General features: G+C 38.8%; 1 protein-coding gene across 1 annotated transcript in view; it reads right to left on the reverse strand.

Moving 5' to 3' along the window:
* LOC126471460 (hippocampus abundant transcript 1 protein) overlaps nucleotides 1-23475 on the reverse strand; it is a 103869-nt gene that overhangs the window by 24346 nt on the left and 56048 nt on the right. The window contains exons 8-10 of the mRNA XM_050099652.1: nucleotides 10731-10912; nucleotides 9865-9962; nucleotides 5195-5382 (exon numbers count right to left, since the gene is read on the reverse strand). Coding sequence (XP_049955609.1) covers nucleotides 5195-5382; nucleotides 9865-9962; nucleotides 10731-10912 — 468 coding nt within the window. The remainder of the gene's footprint in view (nucleotides 1-5194; nucleotides 5383-9864; nucleotides 9963-10730; nucleotides 10913-23475) is intronic.

Consider the following 23475-nt stretch of genomic DNA (forward strand, 5'->3'; position numbering starts at 1 on the left):
TACACAACTGGAAAACCATAACCTGGTCAGATGACTCACAATTTCAGTTGGTAAGAGCTGATCATTGACCTTTATTCACCTACTTGAGAGACCATTTGCAGCCATTCATGTACTTCATGTTCCCAAATAGCAATGGAATTTTTATGGATGACAATGCACCATGTTAATGGGACACAATTGCTCAGTGAATGATTTGGCTACCCAGATCACCCAACATGAATCCCATCGACCATTTATGGCACATAATCGAGAGGTCAGTTCATGCACAACATCCTGTACCAGCAACACTTTTGCAATTATGGATGGTTACAGATGCAGAATGACTCAATATTTCTGCAGGGGACTTCTGATGACTTGTCAAGCCCAAGCCACCTCAAGTTCCTGCACTATGCTGGGCAACAGGAGGTCTGACACAATATCAGGAGGCATCTCATAACTTTTGTCACCACAGTGTATTTAAAAATAGGTTAACAACACTATCCCACCTACTTAGATATTATGTGATCTCTCCAAGTTATTCCATTGTGCAAATCACAATCTTCTTTTGGAGGTACAATGAGTAAGTAATTTAGTTAATATTTAACTAATAGGAAACAAAAAGTCACATCAGATAGTTTACACAGTTTTCATGGTGAATTTTCTTATAAGTACTGGTGTTGACAGGGTTCAATACTGGGAGTGCTCCTTTTCTTGCAGTTAATAACTTTTCACCTTAAAATTATAAAGGAGGAATAGTACTCTTTGTTGATGATGATTGCATCATCATAAAGCCCAACAGAAGTGTAACAGCAAAATGAACAAAAAATGAGATCTTCAGCAAAGTTCTCAGTAAACAGCCTATCATTTCAGTTAGAAAAATACAGTTTGTTTAATTCTGTACAAGACACAATGTAACAACAAAGTACAGAGACAGGAAATTCGTAAAACTGAATATTCAAAATTTGTAGGTGTGCATATACTATAAGAATTTGAAATGAAAATCATATATTATATAGCTTCTCAAATTCTTGAATTAAGCAATATTTGCTCTTTGTGTAATAGGGTGATGAAAGCATTAGAAAGTTGGCTGACTTTGCATACTTCCATTCCCACTCACGACATATTTACTGTTTTATGAAGCTTGTTGTGAAACACCAGTCACAATTTGAAAATACTAGCAGCATTCATAAACATTACACTAGGAACAAAGATAGTCTCCAGCATTCACAACTTAATTTTACTCTACCATAGAAAGGAAGAAAGTATGAAGACATAAAAATAACCGACCTCCTACCATGTAAATGAAATATGTAGGCAGAGAATTGAAATAGTTTTAAAACCAAATTGAAATCACTTATACCTGACAACTTCTATTCCATACATGAATTTGTCAACAGATAATAGCAGTATTGGTCGGTTTATGTTCATCAAACTTTCCCATATGGTAAGTCTCCCTGACCCTCAGTTCTGGGTGACTTTCCCGAAATCTACCCCTTTTCCTAGACCTCTCCAGTCCTTTTCCTTCACCCTTTGTCCTTCCCCTTCAACCCTTCTGCCCGAAGAAGGAGCCACTGGCTCCAAAAAGCATGCAAATTACAACAATCTTTTGTGTGTATGTTCTGCCGCCACTTGGTGAGTAGATTTTTTCTATCCAATTAAATTATTTTCTCAGTAACAGATTGTTTTCGTTTTTACATCAAACTTTATTGTATGTTAATTTAAATGGATCGATAAAAAATTATACTCATATTTTTTCCTGCTGCCGCTTGTTCAGATTATTTTTATCTCTCTAATTATATTAGTTTTCAAAAATTTGTTATTTTCATTGATCTACTGTATATTAAGATTGAAGTAAAAATCCAGTTACATCAATGGAAAGCATGTAGCCATGTTTTCAAGAGAAAATACGATATTTTAAAATTGAGTGACATATTCAATAGTATAATGAGTAGTCACAAATATGACGCACGGAACATGCAAACTAACTAAATTTCAGGGCACAATGAGTGGTAGTCAAAGTCCTGATGGAGAACATGATTTAGATGATTAGTACTGGATGGCATTACGTGGCTGTTCACTGCTCACCATCTCTTCTAGTGGTGAGTAGTGATCTATTCTCATGTACATATCGTTTACAGACTCTGGAAATACTCTTTACCTATTTTTTGTTTGTTTTAACACCATATTTTGTTCCCTTACGACTGAAACTTTATGTTGTATTTGAAGACATGCAAATAAAATGTTATTCCCAGAAAAATACTGGTGAGTTCTTTTAGAAAATGAATACGACATCAGTTTTACAATTACAGTAACTGATAAACGCAGCATTTCCCGAGTATTTATTTATAGGTGTGCCCGAAACTTTGTATACATGCAATTTATTTTGACTTAAAACTTATAAAGCTTCTTTGAATACAATGTTTTGAATAAGTATGCTTGTATGTTTCTTTAACATGGGAGAGAGGCATGTAGAGCTAACTGTGACAAAAGCAACCGACACTAAGGTCCACACCTGCCATATGTAGTGTCTGGTCTTGTGCTTTGTTTACGGTCATGGCATAACATAAGCCCACCTGGAACTACATACATTTAAACTGAAATGGTAAACCGTTAGGAATAAGCAGGATTCAGTGTATAAAAACTCACTCGCCTGTGCCACTTCCCATCAAAATTTCCACTTCTATGAGGTCACATTGGAGAGAAGTAAATTTAAGACTCTGTGAGTGGAGGGTTTTGAGGAGTGAGATAATGCATGATGTTCATCATCAGAGTTACACTGCACTTCAATTTCAAAAGGAGTTTCCACAGAGCGAGTTAAACCTTGATGTTCCCGGGCAGCAGCAAGTCTCACCTCACCATCTTCAGTGTATTCTTAAGACCACATAGTCCTCAGTCTTTTAGCCTTTCTGGTATATTCAGAAATACTTGACCATTTTCTACACATTTTTAGTTGTGGACAAAATTAAATCAAAATGTAGTGAATAGGTACCCCAAATTACAAAGCAAACTTAATAAGTTCATTGTTCCTAGCAAAGAACATAAATAAAATCTATTGATAGCAGCAGCACAATTTCAAGTTTTTCATACACCAACCAAACTCAGTAAATCCATATATCCTAGACAAGACAATTCAATGTTCGTGTGGTGTCGACGTTGAGCGATTGTAGGAGGATACAAGATGACTTAGATATAATTTCTAGCTGGTGTGATGAATGGCAACTAGCTCTAAATGCAGAAAATGTAAGTTAATGTGGATTAGGAGGAAAAGCAAACCTGTAACATTTGGATACAGCATTAGTAGTGTCCTGCTTGACACAGCCACATTATTTAAACATCTGGGCATAGTATTGCAGAGCAATATGAAATGGAATGAGCATGCGAGGATTATGGTAGAGAAGGCGAATGGTCAACGTCGGTGTATTGAGAAAGTGTGGTTCACCTGTAAAGGAGACCAAATAGGACACTATTGTGACTTAATCTTGAGTACTGCTCGAGTGTTTGGAATCCGTAACAGGTCAGATTAAAGGAAGACATTGAAGCAATTCAGAGGTGGGTGGCTAGATTTATAACTGAAAGTTTCAAACAAAATGCAAGTGTTACAGAGATGCTTGGGAAACTCAAATGGGAGTCCCTGGAGGGAAGGCGAAGTTCTTTTCAAGTAACAGCATTGAGAAAATTTCGAGAACCGGCATTTGAAGCTGACTGCAGAACGATTCTATTGCCACCAACAAGCATTTCGCATAAGGACCACAAAGATAAGCCCCATATGGTGGCATATAGACAGTCATTTCTCCCTTGCTCTATATGTGAGTGGCACAGGAAAGGAAATGACTAGTAGTGGTACTGGATACCCTCTGCCATGCACGGTAGAGTGGCTTGTAAAGTATGTATGTAGCTGTAGCTGTATCCATAAAGGTAAGATAGTGATGCTTAATTCTGTCAGTGATATAAACTTCTGAATATCGATCTGTTACTGAGTTAAAAGAAAAACTAATATCACCATCTATTGGAGCTTTGGTGTACTACAAAACTAACAGCACCATCTGTTGGTTCTTTGGTGATTTACACCATGATGATTAAACATTCCAACTACTAAGCTGAGCTGACAATTTTAGATAAAACTTAAAATTACAATATCTTTTCTTATTTTGTGTTACAGTTTTGATGAAATAAAGCTTATATGTTTTCCCATGCTATAATTAAGTTACCTATGAAAACACTACGAAAATTCACTTAGTAGCTTTGGAGATTGGAGATTAACACATTGAAACAGACAGACACAACAGGCTTACAGTTTTATTATTAGTACAGATTTAGCACGATAGTAAAAAAAAAAAAAAAAAAAAAAAAAAAAAAAAAAAAAAAAAACTTACATGCATGTTTAATCATTTGAAACACAACTATGGTAGTCCACTTGCAGCAGCAGAAAAACTCTTTATACCTATATGCTACACAAACTGTCAGTTTCACTCCACAAGACCATTTTCAAGTTTCTTAATTAGAATCAGCCAGTAAAGCACGAGTCATATTTAGTAGTGCCAAAGTCATTCACATGTGATGGCATTACAGTACAAAAGTGTAATAAGCCCCTGCACTGGTCCCAATGTGTTTGCATAGTGTGCCACAAGAAAACACGCATATAATAGTTAACTGAAGTGACAGAAATACTTCAGCTTCAAAACGTAACTGCAAACCTGTACCTGGATACTGGTATACCCTATAATATTATATTTCAACACTGTGAAACAGAAATAAGCTAAAACAGTGAAACAATAAACCTGAAATACAATGTGGATACAGTCTTGGGGGCATAAAAGTGCACATATACATAATGTTCAAAGTAGCTATTGGTCCTTTGGGCAAGTTACAAGCTACCGTATGTCATTTTTCTGATTACTCTCTCTCTCTCTTTCTTTCCCTCCCTCAAATCAGTAGCATTTTTTCACTATAACTTTTGATATGTTATATTCTTGTCTCCTCTTCCCTCTCTTGAGATGGAAGAAGTACAGTAGGGGAGGGACTTTATTCTTACTAATGCAAATTGGAATGCAAAGGTCTGTCTTATTACATTCTGGACCTCTTAGCAACTATTGTATTCAATGCTGTAAACATTATGTTAAAGAAAAGAAAGCTTGATAATCAAAGAAAAGACAAGGACACCCAAGAAAATGCGCTTGTGTCAAATGTATCCATTAAGCATAACAACATAACTCACAGGTTGTAACGAATCGTGCATCTGTCCTGTGGTACCATTATCTCCCAAATTAATAGGACGTTCAGATCTTATTTTTGAAGGATCTTCATTTAAGTCAACATGAAAGAGGTAGAATATTACACCAAACATAGCAGGTCCGAGGCCATTACAGAGCCCTCTCATTCCAGTTACCATTCCTTGTACTAACCCTGAAACAAATTAAATCTGTTACAACATGGATGCTCCAGTTAACAAAGGACTACTGTCAGCTCACAATAATTGATTTTTAATTCTATCACAATAAATCAATGTAAAAAATTTGGAACCTGCTATGTTGTTCAAGTGGTACTGCATTAACTACTTGAATTGGAAATTACTTTATTGTGAAGCGACTGGTAACCTAGTTACCTATTTCTTATTACACATGCCTAGTCTTATAATTTTCTTAACCCATTATATCCAACACATCTAATTTAATATTAAATCTCCTTAATACTATGATAATATTAAACAGTGCACGTGCTGATTGCAAGCTTTGCGTTTGTGACTTACAGCACAAGAAGATGAATTTTAAAAGGGTTATAAGTTAACAATAAGTAAATATTGTACTGAATCATAAACATGCAAAATATTGGCTTCCATAACTAGAGATAGAAATGGAATAAAATTAAACAAATAAATAAATAAAAATAAAAAACTGCTCTTGCAAACAGAAATGATCACATACTCAAAATGTTCAATAAATTATCTTTCTCCCAGATGAATTTGAAACAAGTGGCTTGGCACTCTATCAACTAATTTCTTTAAGAATGGCAGAGGTATCTGACTTCATGTAAACGATACACATTTGCAGTTCATCTACACTCTCCATAAACACTACTGCACAGGACTTCCCACAGGCCACATCTTTTTTCTTTTCTTTTCTTTTTTGGCTTCCCACAGCCTCCATTTTCTTTTCTTTTGAGTTTTGGGGGAATCATCTGACCATTTCATTGTATGAACTTCCTTCTGAAGAAATCACTCAATTGTAGTCCTGGCCAGGATAACCATAAATCTACTAGCAACAGTTAACTGAAACCAACTACGAAGAATTTTCTGGCAATGGCCTTCATGATGCCCATAGATAACGTTAGACTTATTACTTATCAATAGCTACATATATTGTCACTTTATTCACTTTCTACCATTCCTTAGTTTCTTCAAAATTCATGGAGGCATAGTCCATCTTTGCAACTAAATGAAAGGCAATGAAACTTCCTGGCAGATTAAAACTGTGTGCCAGACCGAGACTCGAACTCGGGACCTTTGCCTTTCGTGGGCAAGTGCTCTACCAACTGAGCTACCCAAGCACGACTCACGCCCCGTCCTCACAGCTTTATTTCTGCCAGTACCTCGTCTCCTACCTTCCAAACTTTACAGAAGCTCTCCTGCGAAACTTGCAGAACTATCACTCCTGAAAGAAAGGATATTGCGGAGACATGGCTTAACCACAGCCTGGGGGATGTTTCTAGAATGAAATTTTCACTCTACAGTGGAGTGTGCGCTGATATGAAACTTCATGGCAGATTAAAACTGTGTGCCAGACAGAGACTCGAACTCGGGACCTTTGCCTTTCGCGGGCTCTACCAACTGAGCTACCCAAGCACGGCTCACGCCCCATCCTCACAGCTTTACTTCTGCCAGTACCTGTCTCCTACCTTCCAAACTTTAGAGAAGCTCTCCTGGTGGAGCTTCAAGGAATCCTCAGAACCTTAGGCCCCTTACAAAACCTTTCACCTGACTCCATCAACCTCCTGACCCCACCAACACCCCGCACCCCTACCTTCTACCTACTTCCTAAAATTCACAAACCCAAACATCCCGGCCGCCCCATTGTAGCTGGTTACCAAGCCCCCACAGAACGTATCTCTGCCTACGTAGATCAACACCTTCAACCCATTACAGGCAGTCTCCCATCCTTCATCAAAGACACCAACCACTTTCTCGAACGCCTGGAATCCTTACCCAATCTGTTACCCCCGGAAACCATCCTTGTAACCATTGATACACAAATATCCCGCACGTCCAGGGCTTCGCTGCGATGGAGCACTTCCTTCCACACCAATCACCTGCTACCCTACCTAAAACCTCTTTCCTCATTACCTTAGCCAGCTTCATCCTAACCCAAAACTTCTACACTTCTGAAGGCCAAACATGCCAACAATTAAAGTGAACAGCCATGGGTACCAGGATGGCCCCTCATACACCAACCTATTTATGGGTCGCTTAGAGGAAGCCTTCTTGGTTACCCAAGCCTGCCAACCCACAGTTTGGTACAGATTTATTGATGACATTTTCATGATCTGGACTCACAGTGAAGAACAACTCCAGAATTTCCTCTCCAACCTCAACTCCTTTGTTTCCATCAGATTCACCTGGTCCTATTCCAAATCCCATGCCACTTTCCTCGACGTTGACCTTCATCTGTCCAATGGCCAGCTTCACACATCCGTCCACATCAAACCCATCAACAAGCAACAGTACCTCCATTATGACAGCTGCCACCCATTCCATATCAAACGGTCCCTTCTCTACAGCTTAGGTCTTCGTGGCAAACGAATCTGCTCCAGTCCTGAATCCCTGAACCATTACACCAATAACCTGAAAACAGCTTTCGCATCCCGCAACTACCCTCACGACCTGGTACAGAAGCAAATAACCAGAGCCACTTCCTCATCCACTCAAACCCAGAACCTCAAACAGGAGAACCCCAAAAGTGGTCCCCCTTGTGACAGGGTACTTTCCGGGACTGGATCAGACTCTGAATGTGGCTCTCCAGCACGGATACAACTTCCTCAAATCCTGCCCTGAAATGAGATCCATCCTTCATGAAATCCTCCCCACTTCACCAAGAGTGTCTTTCTGCCGTCCACCTAACGTTCGTAACTGCTTGGTTCATTCCTATGAAATCCTCAAACCATCTTCCCTACCCTCTGGCTCCTACCCTTGTAACCATCCCCGGTGTAAAACCTGTCCCATGCACCCTCCCACCACCACCTACTCCAGTCCTGTAACCCGGAAGGAGTACATGATCAAAGGCAGAGCCACGTGTGAAAGCACCCACATAATTTACCAACTGACATGCCTACACTGTGAAGCCTTCTATGTGGGAATGACCAGCAACAAACTGTCCATTTGCATGAACGAACACAGGCAGACAGTGTTTGTTGGTAATGAGGATCACCCTGTGGCTAAACATGCCTTGGTGCATGGCCAGCACATCTCGGCACAGTGTTACACCGTCCGGGTTATCTGGATACTTCCCACTGACACCAACCTATCAGAACTCTGGAGATGGGAACTTGCCCTTCAATATATTCTCTCTTCCCGTTACCCACCAGGCATCAACCTTCGCTAATTTCAAGTTGCCGCCCCTCGTACATCACCTGTCATTCAACAACATCTTTACCTCTGTACTTCCGCCTTGACTGACATCTCTGCCCAACCCCTTTGCATTTACGTATGTCTTCCTGTGTCTGTATACGTGCGGATGTGTGTGTGTGTGTGTGTGTGTGTGTGTGTGTGTGTGTGTGTGTGTGTGTGTGTGTGTGTGTGTGTGTGCGCGCGCGCGCGCGCGCGCGCGCACGCGCGAGTGCATACCTGTCCTTTTTCCCCCCTAAGGTAAGTCTTTCAGCTCCCGGGTTTGGAATGACTCCTTACCCGCTCCCCTAAAACCCACATCCTTTTGTCTTTCCCTCTCCTTCCCTCTTTCCTGATGAAGCAACCTTGGGTGGCAAAAGCTTGAAATTTGTGTGTGTGTTTTTTTTTTTTATTGTGCTTATCTACCAGCGCTTTCTCGTTTGGTAAGTTACAGCATCTTTGTTTTTTATATATATTTTTCCCACGTGGAATGTTTCCCTCTATTATATTCATATAATAATATTTTAGATATTCATGAATATCTTAGATGGAATAAAGGTTTAGCTTAGTATTTCCTCAAATTTTATTTATGTTCCTTTTGCTGGTTTCTACACATGAGTGATTACATAAAACTCTCAATTCCTATACTGAATCTTATTTACTAAATTATCTGGCATTATAATTACCATCTTTAAGTGTTAACATGTGGATAATTGTGAGAACCTGTACTTTGCTAAAAATATGACTCAGAATATAATATAGTTACATGAACAAAGCATTTGTGAAACCATATACTTCATAACCATGCTGCACGTAGGAACATCTTGTTTGTAAAAACACTGATAGATATTCCTCCAGTATACTTTGTGATTGTGCATTGTACTGCTTTAGGCCCGTGTTACACCGTCAGGGATCTTTGACAAATCTTTTATAAAAGCTAAATTCACACACTAACTTTTATGATATGATCGAAGTACTCCACAGCACACTGACATAGATTTTATACAATGTAATTTACAACAGCCATTTGACAATGTTATTTTACAGTGTCATAAAGGCCTTAGGCAAATTATAACAGAAATGTAATGATAAATTCTGCCATTATGGAGAAAATTTCAAAGCACAGACTTCTGTTTTGTATCGTAGGTGAATATCAGTGTGCTATTAGGAGCACAAAACAATATATATGTGACAAGAAAGTGAATTTATATGTATTTTATGTCTGCATCACAACAAGCCTGACATAACGGCACTCTTTGGAGTACAAAGAAACACTGCACCTACATTCATACCTTGTTTGTCTGCATCAGAATGCATTGATACAAAGGCACTAATAGCAGGATAAGTGATGCTAGAGATTGAAGCCAGGACCCCAGCGGCCCACATCATCCTGTTGATAACACAGACAATTTTAGTTAAAATTGTTAATCATCTATTAAGGAAAAAATTATACAAAACTTCTTTAGCAATTATAATTTAATATGAGATGAAATAACATTAGCGTCATTCAATAGCATGTACATGAAAAAAAAAAAAAAAAAAACACATTAATGGAAAATTAAAAAACTCTTGGTGTTTCCTATTTCACGGATCTGTGACCTGATGAACAATAAACATTCAATTTTTGCAACATTTACAAGATGTAATTCACTGATTTTCTAATCTTTGTCAGTTATTCCACTGAATCAATTCTGTAACTTCTCAGCTGATATTGTACTATTCAAATTCTGAGTTAAATGTAAGTCCCCCATTACTGACTAGGTAGTCAGCTCAAAGGTCACAGGAAGGCAAGGGTATGACATCTCGAATAAGACAAAGTAAAGCATTGCAGTGTTAAACCAACCATTGGATTGATGACAGTTTTACTTGTTGTACACACTGGATTCTGACAATCTCTGTTTTGTATTCTTCATATTTTCAGTCCTTTTCTTTTTCAATCAAATTTTTGTTATCTCATCTCATGTTAAAAAAATTTCCAAATAGCCACCCCCCTTTTCCCCTGGATAGCTTACTTGCATAAACAGCACATGTGAAAAATTTATGACAGTATAGATTTACTTCATAACAAATAACACTTCTGCATGTTAGTGACAACAAATGGCATGTAAAAAGAAACCTTTTTGTGTTAAGGTTTATAGCTTTATCCAGTTTCACTAACCATGTTTGTGAGCCGAATCCATACCACATTAGTTGCAACATTTCAAACACAAGACCAACAATAATTGTGTGCTTACTGCCCAAAGAACGCATTAGGAATCCTAAAATTATCTGCGCACCAACAGACAGTATACCCACTGTGGCAATAAAGACAGCGACCATTACAACACTAAAATCCATCACCTGGAAATCAAACAGAGCAAAATTAGTAAAAAAAGATAAATCACGTTGAGTTGGTTTTTATAAAACAGTCAAACATGATTAAGGTTTCAAAACATCCATGACATAACAATCAGACAAAAATTAAAATTTATACATGTCTCCTTACATTTCTATCGTGAAATGGATTTTTAAATACAAATCTGTGAAAGAAATAATGAAGTTTGGTCAGTGTGTCCTTTACAGTATTCCACTGAAATGTATTAACAGCAATGAGACATAGGCACAGTACTTAAATACAGTCAATAGATGCCAAAATTAACAACATTAACTTACGCAAATAATTGTTCTTCAGGCATTCTGCATAAGATGAAAGGAAGTACATTGTAACTCAAAACTTTATAAAGGCCCCACAAAACTTCATGAATGAAACTTGACTTAATTCCTTTGACCTTTGGCCCCTATGGGGACACAGGGCATCTAGGAGAACTCGCCATCCGTCTCTGTCTTTGGCCATTTGCCTCAATTCTGCCCAGGTCTTGCCTACTCTTTTTGCTTCCCCTTCCACTGTCCTCTTCCATGTGCCCCTTGGTCTTCCTCTCTTCCTTGTTCCCTGGGGATTCCATTCCAATGCTTTTTTCTCGATGGTTCCATCTGGTTTTCTCAAGGTGTGCCCCAACCAACCGCACTTTCTCTCTCATATCTGGTCTTCTATAGGTATCGGGTTTGTTATTCGCCAGAGCTCCTCATTACATATTTTTTCTGGCCACCAGATATTCATGATGCATCGAAGACATCTCTTTATGAAGCTTCATGAATGAAAAGTGTGGACAAAATTATTATGATAATTGCCTTAACATACACTGTAGATTTGTATTTAATTCAAGAAGAGAACTGTATCTTAGAGCTTCTTCAAACAACATTATTTTTTCTCCAGTCTGGTGAGTTTTGGTTACAGCAAATATTTTTTGGTAACATTAATATTTTTGTAAAATTCTCACTTTATAATTAAAGTTCCAGTTTCAAAATGGTGTAAAAAAAGAACCACTGCTCAGAATGGCTTCAATTTGAATGGAATATCTCTGAAGAAAGGGGAAATAATATGGAAAGAAAAAAAAATTAATGAAAGTTTTACCACTAGATGGTGCTGTCAGTGGCAGGATATGAAAAATAAGAGATACAGTATACACAACTGTTCCTCAGTTTGCGTGTGAGACGCTTGGCATGACTGTCTCAATGCAGGATTGCATGGCACTGGTGAAGTTCTTTTACAAGAACAGTGACTGTGTGCCAATAGCTCTACAGAAGTTCTGGAAACATAAGGGTATGAAAAAAGGTGTTGGTCCAAATCCTGCAAGAGACTAGAGAAAATTATTACTTTGCAGTGCAGAGCGGCAGAGGGAGGAAAACAACTACTCTGACATCAGTAGAAGACATGGCCACAGCATTGCAGGTGGAATTGTGCAGTGGCATGCAAAGCTGCAGTGTACACGAATTATCAGAACTTTGCACATACCTGTGAGCATGACACATAAAATTCTACGAAACATCCTGCATTGCTAGCCATACAAAATTACCCTTGTTCAGCAGTTGCTTCATGTTGACCTGCCAATATGGAAAATGTTTGCGTTACAATTTCTTCCTTTCATGGAAATGGACAATGAATAGCCATGGAACATTCTATGGACAGACAAAACCCTCTTCCATCTCCAAGGACACGTCAATACACAGAACTGCATAATATGAGCAACGGAAAATCAGCTCACATATCAACTAGGACATGCTCATTCTGCAAAGGTAACTGTGTGGTGTGGGTTGGTGATATTGTTTAACATGGAGCCCTAGTTTTGTCATGCAGATGGGTCCTGCGAGACCTGTTACCTGTTCTGTCACTCATACAGGCTATGAGTGTGTTTTGCGCACCCACATCATTCCAACCTTACAACAGCATGGATGTGAGGGTAGGACCATTTTTATGCAAGATGGAACTCTCTACACACTGCACAGCCAATGAATCAGCTGCTACAGAGGTATTTTAGAAATGCTAGAATTATCAGCCGTCACTTCTCTACAGCCTGGCCATCCAGATCACCTGATCTTAATCCATATGACATCTGGCTGTGGGGTTATTTGAAATATGCCGTGTTCAGTGCACTGATTACAAATGCAGCAGGACTAAAGATGCACAATGCATTCTGAATGTGACCCCTGAGATACTCTGATCTGTTGTAGAACATGCTGTTTCTCAATTTCAACTTGTGGAAAGAAAATGGTGGACAGCATGTGGAACATGTATTGCCCAATCTCATGACAATTAGGAACAATTTCAGTGTTGCTTTTTTTGTGGTTTTTGGCCTCTGGAAAATTAAAAATCGATTCCTACCATCCCATGTGGTATGACCTAGCCTGAGTGAAAGGGCTTACCTAACTAACAGCAGCACACCTGACAAATGTCAAACATATACAGTAATGAATGGTTGGTTTAATGTGCAACTCACACCACAGCTGTCATAATGTGATTCATCTGTCAGTTGTAGCTGAGCCCATTTATGTTACGATGCACTGGGGGAAATTTTTTTCATTTTTTTTTTCTATAACACTTCCCACTTTTTCTATAACATTCTGTTCAAATTTGATGTCATTTTGAGCAGCAGTTCTTTTTTTAGAGCAGTTTGAAACTGAAACTTTAATAATGATCACCCTGTATATTACTGGAAATAACATTTGCATTGAGCCGAAGAAACTGGTAACATCTATGGCATTCAATGAGAGCAGCAACCTACATCTACACCTAAGTTTCTGGATGTTACTGTTTGCAAATCATGAGATTCAGACCTCAATAAATATAACAAACAGTGTTGAGAAACAGTATTGTAGTTAGGAAAAGTTCATCAATCACCATGACATTACATATCTTATATGCTCTATTATATCAAAAGTGACCAAAAAATGCAGGCGAAAACATGAAGACTCATCAATAATATCAGGAACACACCCAGCATGTATTATTACAAACACTTGAAAGAAAGGTGAGAGAATTTTTGTTCCTGTAAAAAAACATGATGGAGAGTATTATGTGAGAAAATGCAAAATAACAAACCACAGTAGCTGTACGAGTGCTGACCCTGAGCAGAATACCTGGGTATGTGTGAAATGTGATGACGACTTGCACCAATAGCTAACCAAACAATATTACATTAAAGAGATCATTACTTTGTCAACAGATGAGGTCATCTATTAAAACAAAAATATAAACCATTACTTAAGTAACAAGAAGATAGTGAAGCGAAACTGTATGCTATGTGCGACAAACAAAGTGTAATGGCTCTCAGCACTATGGGACTCAACTGCTGAGGTCATTAGTCCCCTAGAACTTAGAACAAGTTAAACCTAACTAACCTAAGGATATCACAAACATCCATGCCCGAGGCAGGATTCGAACCTCCGACCGTAGCGGTCTTGCGGGTCCAGACTGCAGCACGGCCACTTCGGCCGGCCAACAAAGTGCACCAAGGAAGAAAATGGAGGTGCATCGCTTCAAAATACTGCTTTGGAAGCAGAGCTTTGTAACAAATGCTATAAATCTACAAAAACTGCAATTATGTGCAGGCAGTGCAACAAAATACGTCATTTTTGCTGTCTCATACTAAGGATTTAGCTAAATCATCCAGCAGATCAGAAACACATAGGACAGTATTTCATATACAGTATGTGGTCAATAGTATCTGGAGACCTGGCTGAAAATGACTAACAAGTTCATGGCGCCCTCCATCGGTAATGCTAGAATTCAATATGGTGTTGGCCCACTCTTAGCCTCAATGACAACTTTCACTCTCACAGGCGTATGTTCAATCAGGTGCTGAAAGGTTTCTTGGGGAATGGCAGCAAATTCTTCATGGACTGCTGCACTAAGGAGAGATACTGATGTCGGTCGGTGAGGCCTGGCACCAAGTCAGTGTTCAAAAACATCCCAAAGGTGTTCTATAGGATTCCGGTCAGGACTCTGTGCAGGCCAGTCTATTACACAGATGTTATTGTTGTGCAACCACTCCGCCACAGGCCATGCATTATGAACAAGTGCTCAATCATGTTGAAAGATGCAATAACCATCCCCGAATTGCTCTTCCACAGGGGGAAGCAATAAGGTGCTTAAAACATCAATGTAGGCCTTTGCTGTGATAGTGCCATGCAGAACAACAAGGGGTGCAAGCCTCCTCCATGAAAAACACAACCACATGATAACACCACCACCTCCGAATTTTACAGTTGGTAGTACACACGCTGGCAGATGACGTTTACAGGGCATTTGCCATACCCACACCCTGCCATCGGATCGCCACACTGCGTACTGTGATTCGTCACTCCACACAACGTTTTTCCACTGTTCAATCGTCCAATGTTTATGCTCCTTACACCAAGTGATGCATCATTTGACATTTACCGGCCTGATGTGTGGCTTATGAGGGGTCATGCAAGTTTTCTCACCTCCCACCTAACTGTCACAGTACTTGCAGTGGATCCTGATGCAGTTTGGAATTCCTGTGTGATTGTCTGGGCAGATGTCTGCCTATTACGCATTATGACCCTCTTCAACTGTTGGCGGTCTCTGTCAGTGCATAGACGAGGTCTGCCTGTATGCTTTTGTGCTGTACGTGTCCCTTCATGGTTCCACTCCACTAACACGTTGGAAACAGTGGTCACAGGGATGTTTAGGAGTGTGGAAATCTTGCATACATACGTATGGCACAAGTGACACCTGACCACATTCAAAGTCCATGAGTTCTGCGGAGCAGTCCATTCTGCTCTCCCACGACGTCTGATGACGACTGAGGTTGCTGATATGGAATACCTGGCAGTAGGTGGCAGCACAATGCACCTAATATGAAAAACATATGTTTTTGGAGGTGTCTGGATACTTTTGATCACATAGTGTATGTTGTGATAAAATGAACAACAGTGCTGTAAAGAGCCCAAAGACAATAATCACCTCCAGAAACAAATTCATAAACAAGTTAGTACTGACAGAAACCTTCACAAAGATACACAGATTATTCAGGGCGATGTGATGTAGCCAGATAAACTGTCAACAAAGTGCAAAGTAAGACCACAGTTAATATAACCAAAAAGGTCCTTGTACTTGGCAGCAGTCATTGTAGAGGAATTTCACAATTATTACAGAAATCTCAATGAGCATGACCATATAATAATAATAGATGGGCAAGGAATAGTTTGCGCTACAACTGCATCTACAACACTGAAGAAGTCTGCTGAGAAATCATCACACGCCAATGTGAATATAGTTTCGCTTTTCCCGTGTTTTGATAGGCCATGGGTGAAACATTCCATGAAACGTGCCAATAAGGAGTTTATCAGAGCCCTGTGGCAGCCAGATTGATTACACATGGAACTGGTTGACGCAATGCCACAAGCTCATAACATAACACACACTATGGCTTGCATTTAAATGTAGCAGGGAAATAGGTTATTACACAGATCACCACCAATAGCATTACATACAAGCTAGACACCATCCACCCAATCCCAGTAATTTCTCATATTCACTGTAGCTCATTTTCATATAAAAGAAGAGACACTGTAAAATTTGTAGTAAGGAATATGATAATCATCATTACTTAAAAATATTTCATCAGAATATATGAACTCTGCTAAATAAAATGGAAGAGCTGCTGCTTTCATTTCACAATACAACAGATTCAGATGAGATAGCTGTTGGTGCACTTTGCTTGACAGAGTATCATCTAGGAACTGCAGAAATTGAGCAGATGAACTTAAAAAATTACAAAATTAGACGTAACTATAGTGGAACTAACACATGAAGAGGAGGCACTGCAATTTTCATTCACAACATTCTTAGTTCACAGGCTACAGATATAAGGCAATGCTGCAATGGACAACATTTTTAATGCTGTGCAGTCTAACCAGAACTGCTTTTCTAGCAGTACATAATAATTATAACACTCTAAAGGGCACCAATAGCATATAATCCAGAGTTCTTTGCTCAGCTAGACACCATCCCTACAAAACTTCATAAGAGTTACAGTAGGATTAATATATTTTGTGATTTTAACATTTACCTTCTATCAAACAATAGCAATCATAGACAATTAGAAAAATTGATGTCTTACTTTAACTTACACCCAACAATTTCATTCCTCCACTAGGATAGATGACTGCAGCAGGACTGCTCGACAATGATTTTCTGAGCCCCACTTATAATGATGTAAAAATACAGGTAAATGACCTATTGGATCATGATGGGGAAATGGCAATCCTAAAATTTGTCAACAGGAAAACAGTTAACTAACACACACATTCAGGAATGTTACAATACTAAACAATGAATCCACCAATATGGTTAGAAACAGTTTGCGACAGGCATTATGGGGGGAAGTCTGCCATGAACACTAATGGATAAGAAAGTTAATTCATTCTTAAGCTCTTTCTAAAACACTTTGAAGCCAGCATCCCCCACAGCAGGAAGACTGGACAACAGCTGGGAATAGAATATCATGTGCCACAAAAAGGAAGCTTTATCTAGTACAGAGATATAGTACAAACATATCAGTGAAAATGCACTGTAAGAGATACCATAAAATCGTACAATGTATAATCTGAAAGGCCAAAAACATGCATTATACAGAGAAAATTAATGGGCAAACAATAAAACAAAAACTGTATGGAAAATCGTAATAGGCAAAATGGGAGAACATAATAAGCTGAAAACAGCAGTCTCACAATTCAATAAATTTTTACTGGATAGTTAAAAATACAGGAACATAAACACTATGCTTTCCACAGAAACCATAAAATTACTTAGTTTTACTCAACATACACGAATGATGACACTGCACTTTAAATCCACAACACCTAATGAAATTATAAAAATCATCAGGTCAATGAAAAGCACCAGTCCTTCTGGGTATGATGGAGTATCAGACAAGGCACTAAAATTATGCAGTGATTTAATTAGCTACATTTTGTGCTATTTATGTAACTAGTCTATGAAAACCCAGGATATTTCCTTAGAGATTAAAACAGTCTATGATAATACCAACACACAGAGGTGGTGAGGCACTTTTAATATGTATCAGCCTGCCTCTCTGCTGTCAGTTGTTTCGAAACATTTGAGCACGTAGCATACAAGAGCCTAAATGGGCACCAAGCACAAAATGGCTCACTGACATCCTCCCAATTTGACTTTCACAAAGAGCAATATTCAGTCTCACAAAAGAAATTCTAGATCAACTGAACTATAAAAGGTATGCTGTGGGGATTTTCTGTGACCTCGCTACAGCTTTTGACTGGGTAAAATGTAATAGTTTAATACAAAAACTCTCACACTGTGGCATCCACGACAAATCATTAGCTTGGCTAGAATCTTAATTACATAATAGGAAATACAAAGTTGTCTTAGCAGGTGCAGGTGAAACAATAAAATGAGAGTGGAGAATTATTAAGTATGGTGTTTTGCAAGGCTCGATCCTAGGACCACTGATCTTCTTCGTTAACATTAATGACCTATCAGCATTAGTAAATAACAAAGTATAGTAATGTTTACTGATGATACAGGTATTTTTATCAAGTGTGTGGTGTCCTCTGTGCAGATTACAACTGAAACAATAATACACCAAATATTCAAATGGTTCACAACACAGTCTATCATTAAACCTTTCAAAAAAATCTAATGTAGCTTCAGGTAGCAAATAAGAAGCTACAAGCTGAACTGGATATCAATCGGCAGAAAATTAATGAAACGCCACATATAAAATTTCTAGGCATACAAACAGATAATCAAATAAGGTGGAATGAACATATTGATAACCTGCTCAAAAAACTAAGCTCATCATGCTTTGCACGTAGGGCTATTTCACCATATGTTGACAGGAAAAATAACAACATTGTCACATTTCACATATTTCTATTCTCTTGTGTCATATGGTATAATATTAATGGAAATGTTGCAGAAGTGGAAAAAGCTTTTAAACTAAAACTGAGCTGCGAGTCTGATCAGTGGTGATACAAATTAGTTATGTAGGTGCTTACCCATGATCCTTGGGATATAGACACACATTAGTCAGTATATTTACTCACTGATGGTGCTTGTAATAAACAACGAAAATATGTTTCCAAACTAATCATGACAATCACAATCTTGATATAAGGCAGAAGCAAAGACTTCACAAAAACTCAATAATTCCCAATATAGTGCAGGAGGAGTTATCCAGTGTGAAATAAGTACTTACAATAAGCTTCAACTGAATAAAAAAAGGACATTAAGAACCCTCATATATTCAAGAAAAAACTCAAACAGTTCCTTATAAACCACACTTATATAATTTAAATTAATTTATAGAGCAGTATGTTATGTAAAGGATGTATCATACTACAAATAATACTGTAGTAGTGTATTCTATGTATGAATGTCATACTGCAAGCCCTGTATGTATATTTTTGCACTATTGTTGTTTTTTTCCCCTCTCTTTCTCCATGTAATACTGTATTCTGTTATTTGTTCTACATTACAATATAACAGTTGTATACATTTGAATTTAACAGGATCAAATAAAAATCAAATCATCTACATACATTAACCGAAAGTCACTATATGCTGCATGGCAAAACGTACCTTGTACCACTGCTAGTCATTCCCTTTTTTGTTCTGTCTGTAAATGGATCAAAGGGAAACAACTGTCTATACGCTTTCATATGAGTCCTGGTCTCTCTTATCTTGTCTTTATAGTCCTTATGCGAGATGTACATTGGTGGTGGTAGAATCATTCTGCAGTCAGTCACAAATGCTGATTCTCAAAACTTTCTCAATAAAGTTTCGTGAAAAGAATGTCGTCTTCCTTTCAGGAATTCCCATTTAAGTTCACCAAGGATTTCCATAATAATCACATACTGATCGAATTTACCTGGTCAAAACTAGCAGCACGATTCTGAATTGCTTTAATGTTTTGGTCTAATCTGACCTAGTGGATCTCAAACACTCGAGCAGTGCTCAAAACAAAGTTCTACACAAGGTCACCTTCATAGATGATTTACACTCTCCTAGAGCTCTCCCAATAAAATGAAGTCAACCATTCAAGCTCCTTATAATTGATCTTATGAACTCATTCCATTTTATATCGTTTTGCAACATTATGGCTAGATATTTTATCAATGTGACTGTGCCAAGCAGAATTTAGAGGAAGCTGTCATTCATCAAACCAAACAGAAATTCTTGTCAAGTACTCCCGTCTCCTCAAACGGTCACTTCAAGACAACACTTTCCCATTCACTAAAGCATCACAGCAAACAGTCACAGTTCAATGCTCTCCCACCCATTAGTATGTTTGTGTATACAGATGACAAGAGCAGTTCTTTCACACTTCCCTAGGGCACTCCAGATGATACCATTGCCTCTGACAACACCTGCCATAGAGGAAACCTGGGCTTCATTACTTAAAAAGTCTTCGAGGCACTTACATATCTGAGAATCTATCGTGTACGCTCAGCCCTTGCTAACAGTCTGCAGTGGGGCACTATGTCAAACTCTTCCTGGAAACCTAGGAATATGGAATCTGCCTGTTACCCTTCATCCACTGTTCATGGAATATCATGCAAGAAAAGGGCAAGCTGAATTTTGCATGAGTGATGCTTTCTAAATCTATGCTAATTTTTGGACAGAAGTTTTTCAGTTTCAAGAAGAATTATTATGCTTTAAATTAGAATATGCTCAAGAATTCTGCAGCAAACTGACACCAGAGATGAAACTTCCTGGCAGATTAAAACTGTGTGCTGGACTGAGACTTGAACTTGGGACCTTTGCCTTTCGTGGGCAAGTGCTCTACCATCTGAGCTCAGACGCCACGAAAGGCAAAGGTCGCGAGTTCGAGTCTCAGTCCGACACACAGTTTTAATCTGCCACGAAGTTTCATGTCAGTGCACACTCCGCTGCAGAGTGAAAATCTCATTCTGAAAACATCCCCAGGCTGTGGCTAAGCCATGTCTCTACAATACCTTTTCTTCCAGGAGTGCTAGTTCTGCACGGTTCGCAGAAGAGCTTCTGTTAGGAGATGAGGTACTGGCAGAATTGAAGCTGTGAGGGCGGGTCATGAGTCGTACTTGGGTAGCTCAGATGGTAGAGGACTTGCCCGCAAAAGGCAAAGGTTCCGAGTTCGAGTCTCTGTCCGGCACACAGTTTTAATCTGCCAGGAAGTTTCATATCAGCGCACACTCCACTGCTGACTGAAAATCTCATTCTGGGGACATCAGGGATATTGGTCTGTAAATTTGCAGGTCTGTTCTTCTGCCCTTTCCATATATGGAAGTCATCTGCACTTTATTCCAAACATTTGGGGCTTTACACTGGGCAAGAAATTCATGATAAATGCAAGCTAAGTAAGGGGTCAATACCACAGAGTACCCTCTATAAAACTGAATTGGGATGCCATCTGGACCTGGCGACTTATTTGTTCTCGACCTGACTCCATGCCAGGGATGCCTATTTCTACATCCTCTGTATAGCAATCTGTGTGGTGGTGTGTCTGTACAAACCACCTGTGTGAATGACTTTTTAAATGTGACAGTTAAAATTTCAGATTTCATTTTGCTATCTTCTATTGCCACACCATAATGGCTGACAAATGACTAAATAGAAGCCTCTGACATGTTTAGATTTTATGTATGACCAGAATTTTCTCGGGTTCTCTACAAGGTCTTTTGCTAACATACGATGGCAGAAATTGTATGCTTCACACATCAATCTTTTTATAGATGCATGAATTTCTAACTCTTGTCTGCCAATATTTCTACTTTTTTTTGTTTCAATCAAGAGATCAACAACCTATTCCCTCAGCGCTTTCTGAATTTTATTATTAAAGATGATAGGTCTTTTCCATCCTTGATCCACTGACTTGGCATATACTTCTCCAGAGCACATTTCACAATCAATTTAAACTTTGATCAAACAGTCCATGGGTGCACTGCTAGTCCATAGTGTACAACGGGCACAATATTTTGACAATTAGACCTGTTGCCATCATCAGGTGTGTATATGTACTGAGCTCCTGAGGATTCACTGCTGACTTATAACCACTCCCACCACAAACCATTTCCCCTGCTGTTGCAGAGATGCTTGTGCCAGCATCTGCACTAGCGTGAATGTAGTTGCTGCATCTGCCCTGATAGCTGTATCATTGTGTTTGCTGAGTATCTTCTTACTCAGACCCAGTGCTGGTTCACAAGCCCAGTCAAGATTATAGCCACAGTTCCGATTGATAAGATTATACCTGATGCAAATTTTGATGGCTTCTCTAACGACATTGTCCTAGTACTTGGAAGTCTGCACTAAAATCCTGGTACATTTGTATTCCATTGCATACTTCTCTAGCAAACAATGGTCTGGAACCACCAAATTTTTGTGGTACATTAGTCGAGTGTGCCACTGGTGTTCTCAGCATCAATCTTCAATGATGTCCACTGTTTTACAATATATATCTTGCAACACTGGCACGGAATCTGATATACTCCGACCTTCCACTAAGTGAGCTCATCCTTGACACTTCCCAAGAATGGCCGTGTTTTATTGGGTGGGTAAAAGATAGTTCTCATGTGATGCTTTTTTAGTATGCACCCGACTTTGTCCATTATTCCTCTACGTCCATCATATTGGAACTAAATGATGTCCGTGCAATGACAAATCAGTTGTAACTGACATTGAGATGTTGCTGCCTACAGCCTTGCAAACCAGCAGTGAAAGTGGTAGCATCTATAATGAAACCATGCCCCCTGGTGGCATAGACTGCATTGCTATATAAATGATTTAAAAATGAGTGCTCAGCTGGCCCTACAATTTCATCTTCTACTTCCTGCTCTTAAGTTAATCATCAAGAAAAAACAAAGACAGCCCTGGTGCATGGAGCCTTGCCAGTAGTTCCTGTTAGTCAAGACATTTTCACAGGCTGTACTGAACAATCTCCCTTTCTACATAAACCTCACTTTCTCATGACCCAGTCACCAGCACTTTCCTTCTGTAACCAGTCATCACACTCAACTTGTGTTTCAGAAATCAGATGCAATAAGGCTTTATTGGCAATGTTATACCCTTCAGGTGGTTCTTACCAGGCCCTTTTCAAGTTTCTGACAATTTTTATTTGGCAATGCTTCCCTGCAAGTTTGGTTCCATTTCATGTAAAAATGAACTCTGTGAAATTTGGGTGCAATAGGATTGGGGGAATCTGGGCCTACAAAATTGGGAAAAAAATAAAGAAATAAAGGAAAATATAACTTCTATACCTACATGTATACTCTGCAATTCACACTTAAGTGCCAGGCAGCAGGTTCATCAAACCTATTTCACATTATTTCTCTCCCATTCCATTCTCCGACAGCTCACAGGAAGAACATACACTTAAATCTTTCCTTGCAAGCTCTGATTTCTCTGGTTTTATTACAATGATCATTTTCCCCTTTGTATGGGGGTGTCAACAAAATATTTTTTACATTCAGAGAACAATAATGGAGATTGAAATTTCATGAAAAGATCTTGCCACAATAAAAAAGCTTCTGTTTTAATGATTGCT

The sequence above is a fragment of the Schistocerca serialis genome, chromosome 3 (assembly GCF_023864345.2).
Source record: "Schistocerca serialis cubense isolate TAMUIC-IGC-003099 chromosome 3, iqSchSeri2.2, whole genome shotgun sequence".
Lineage (NCBI taxonomy): Eukaryota > Metazoa > Arthropoda > Insecta > Orthoptera > Acrididae > Schistocerca > Schistocerca serialis.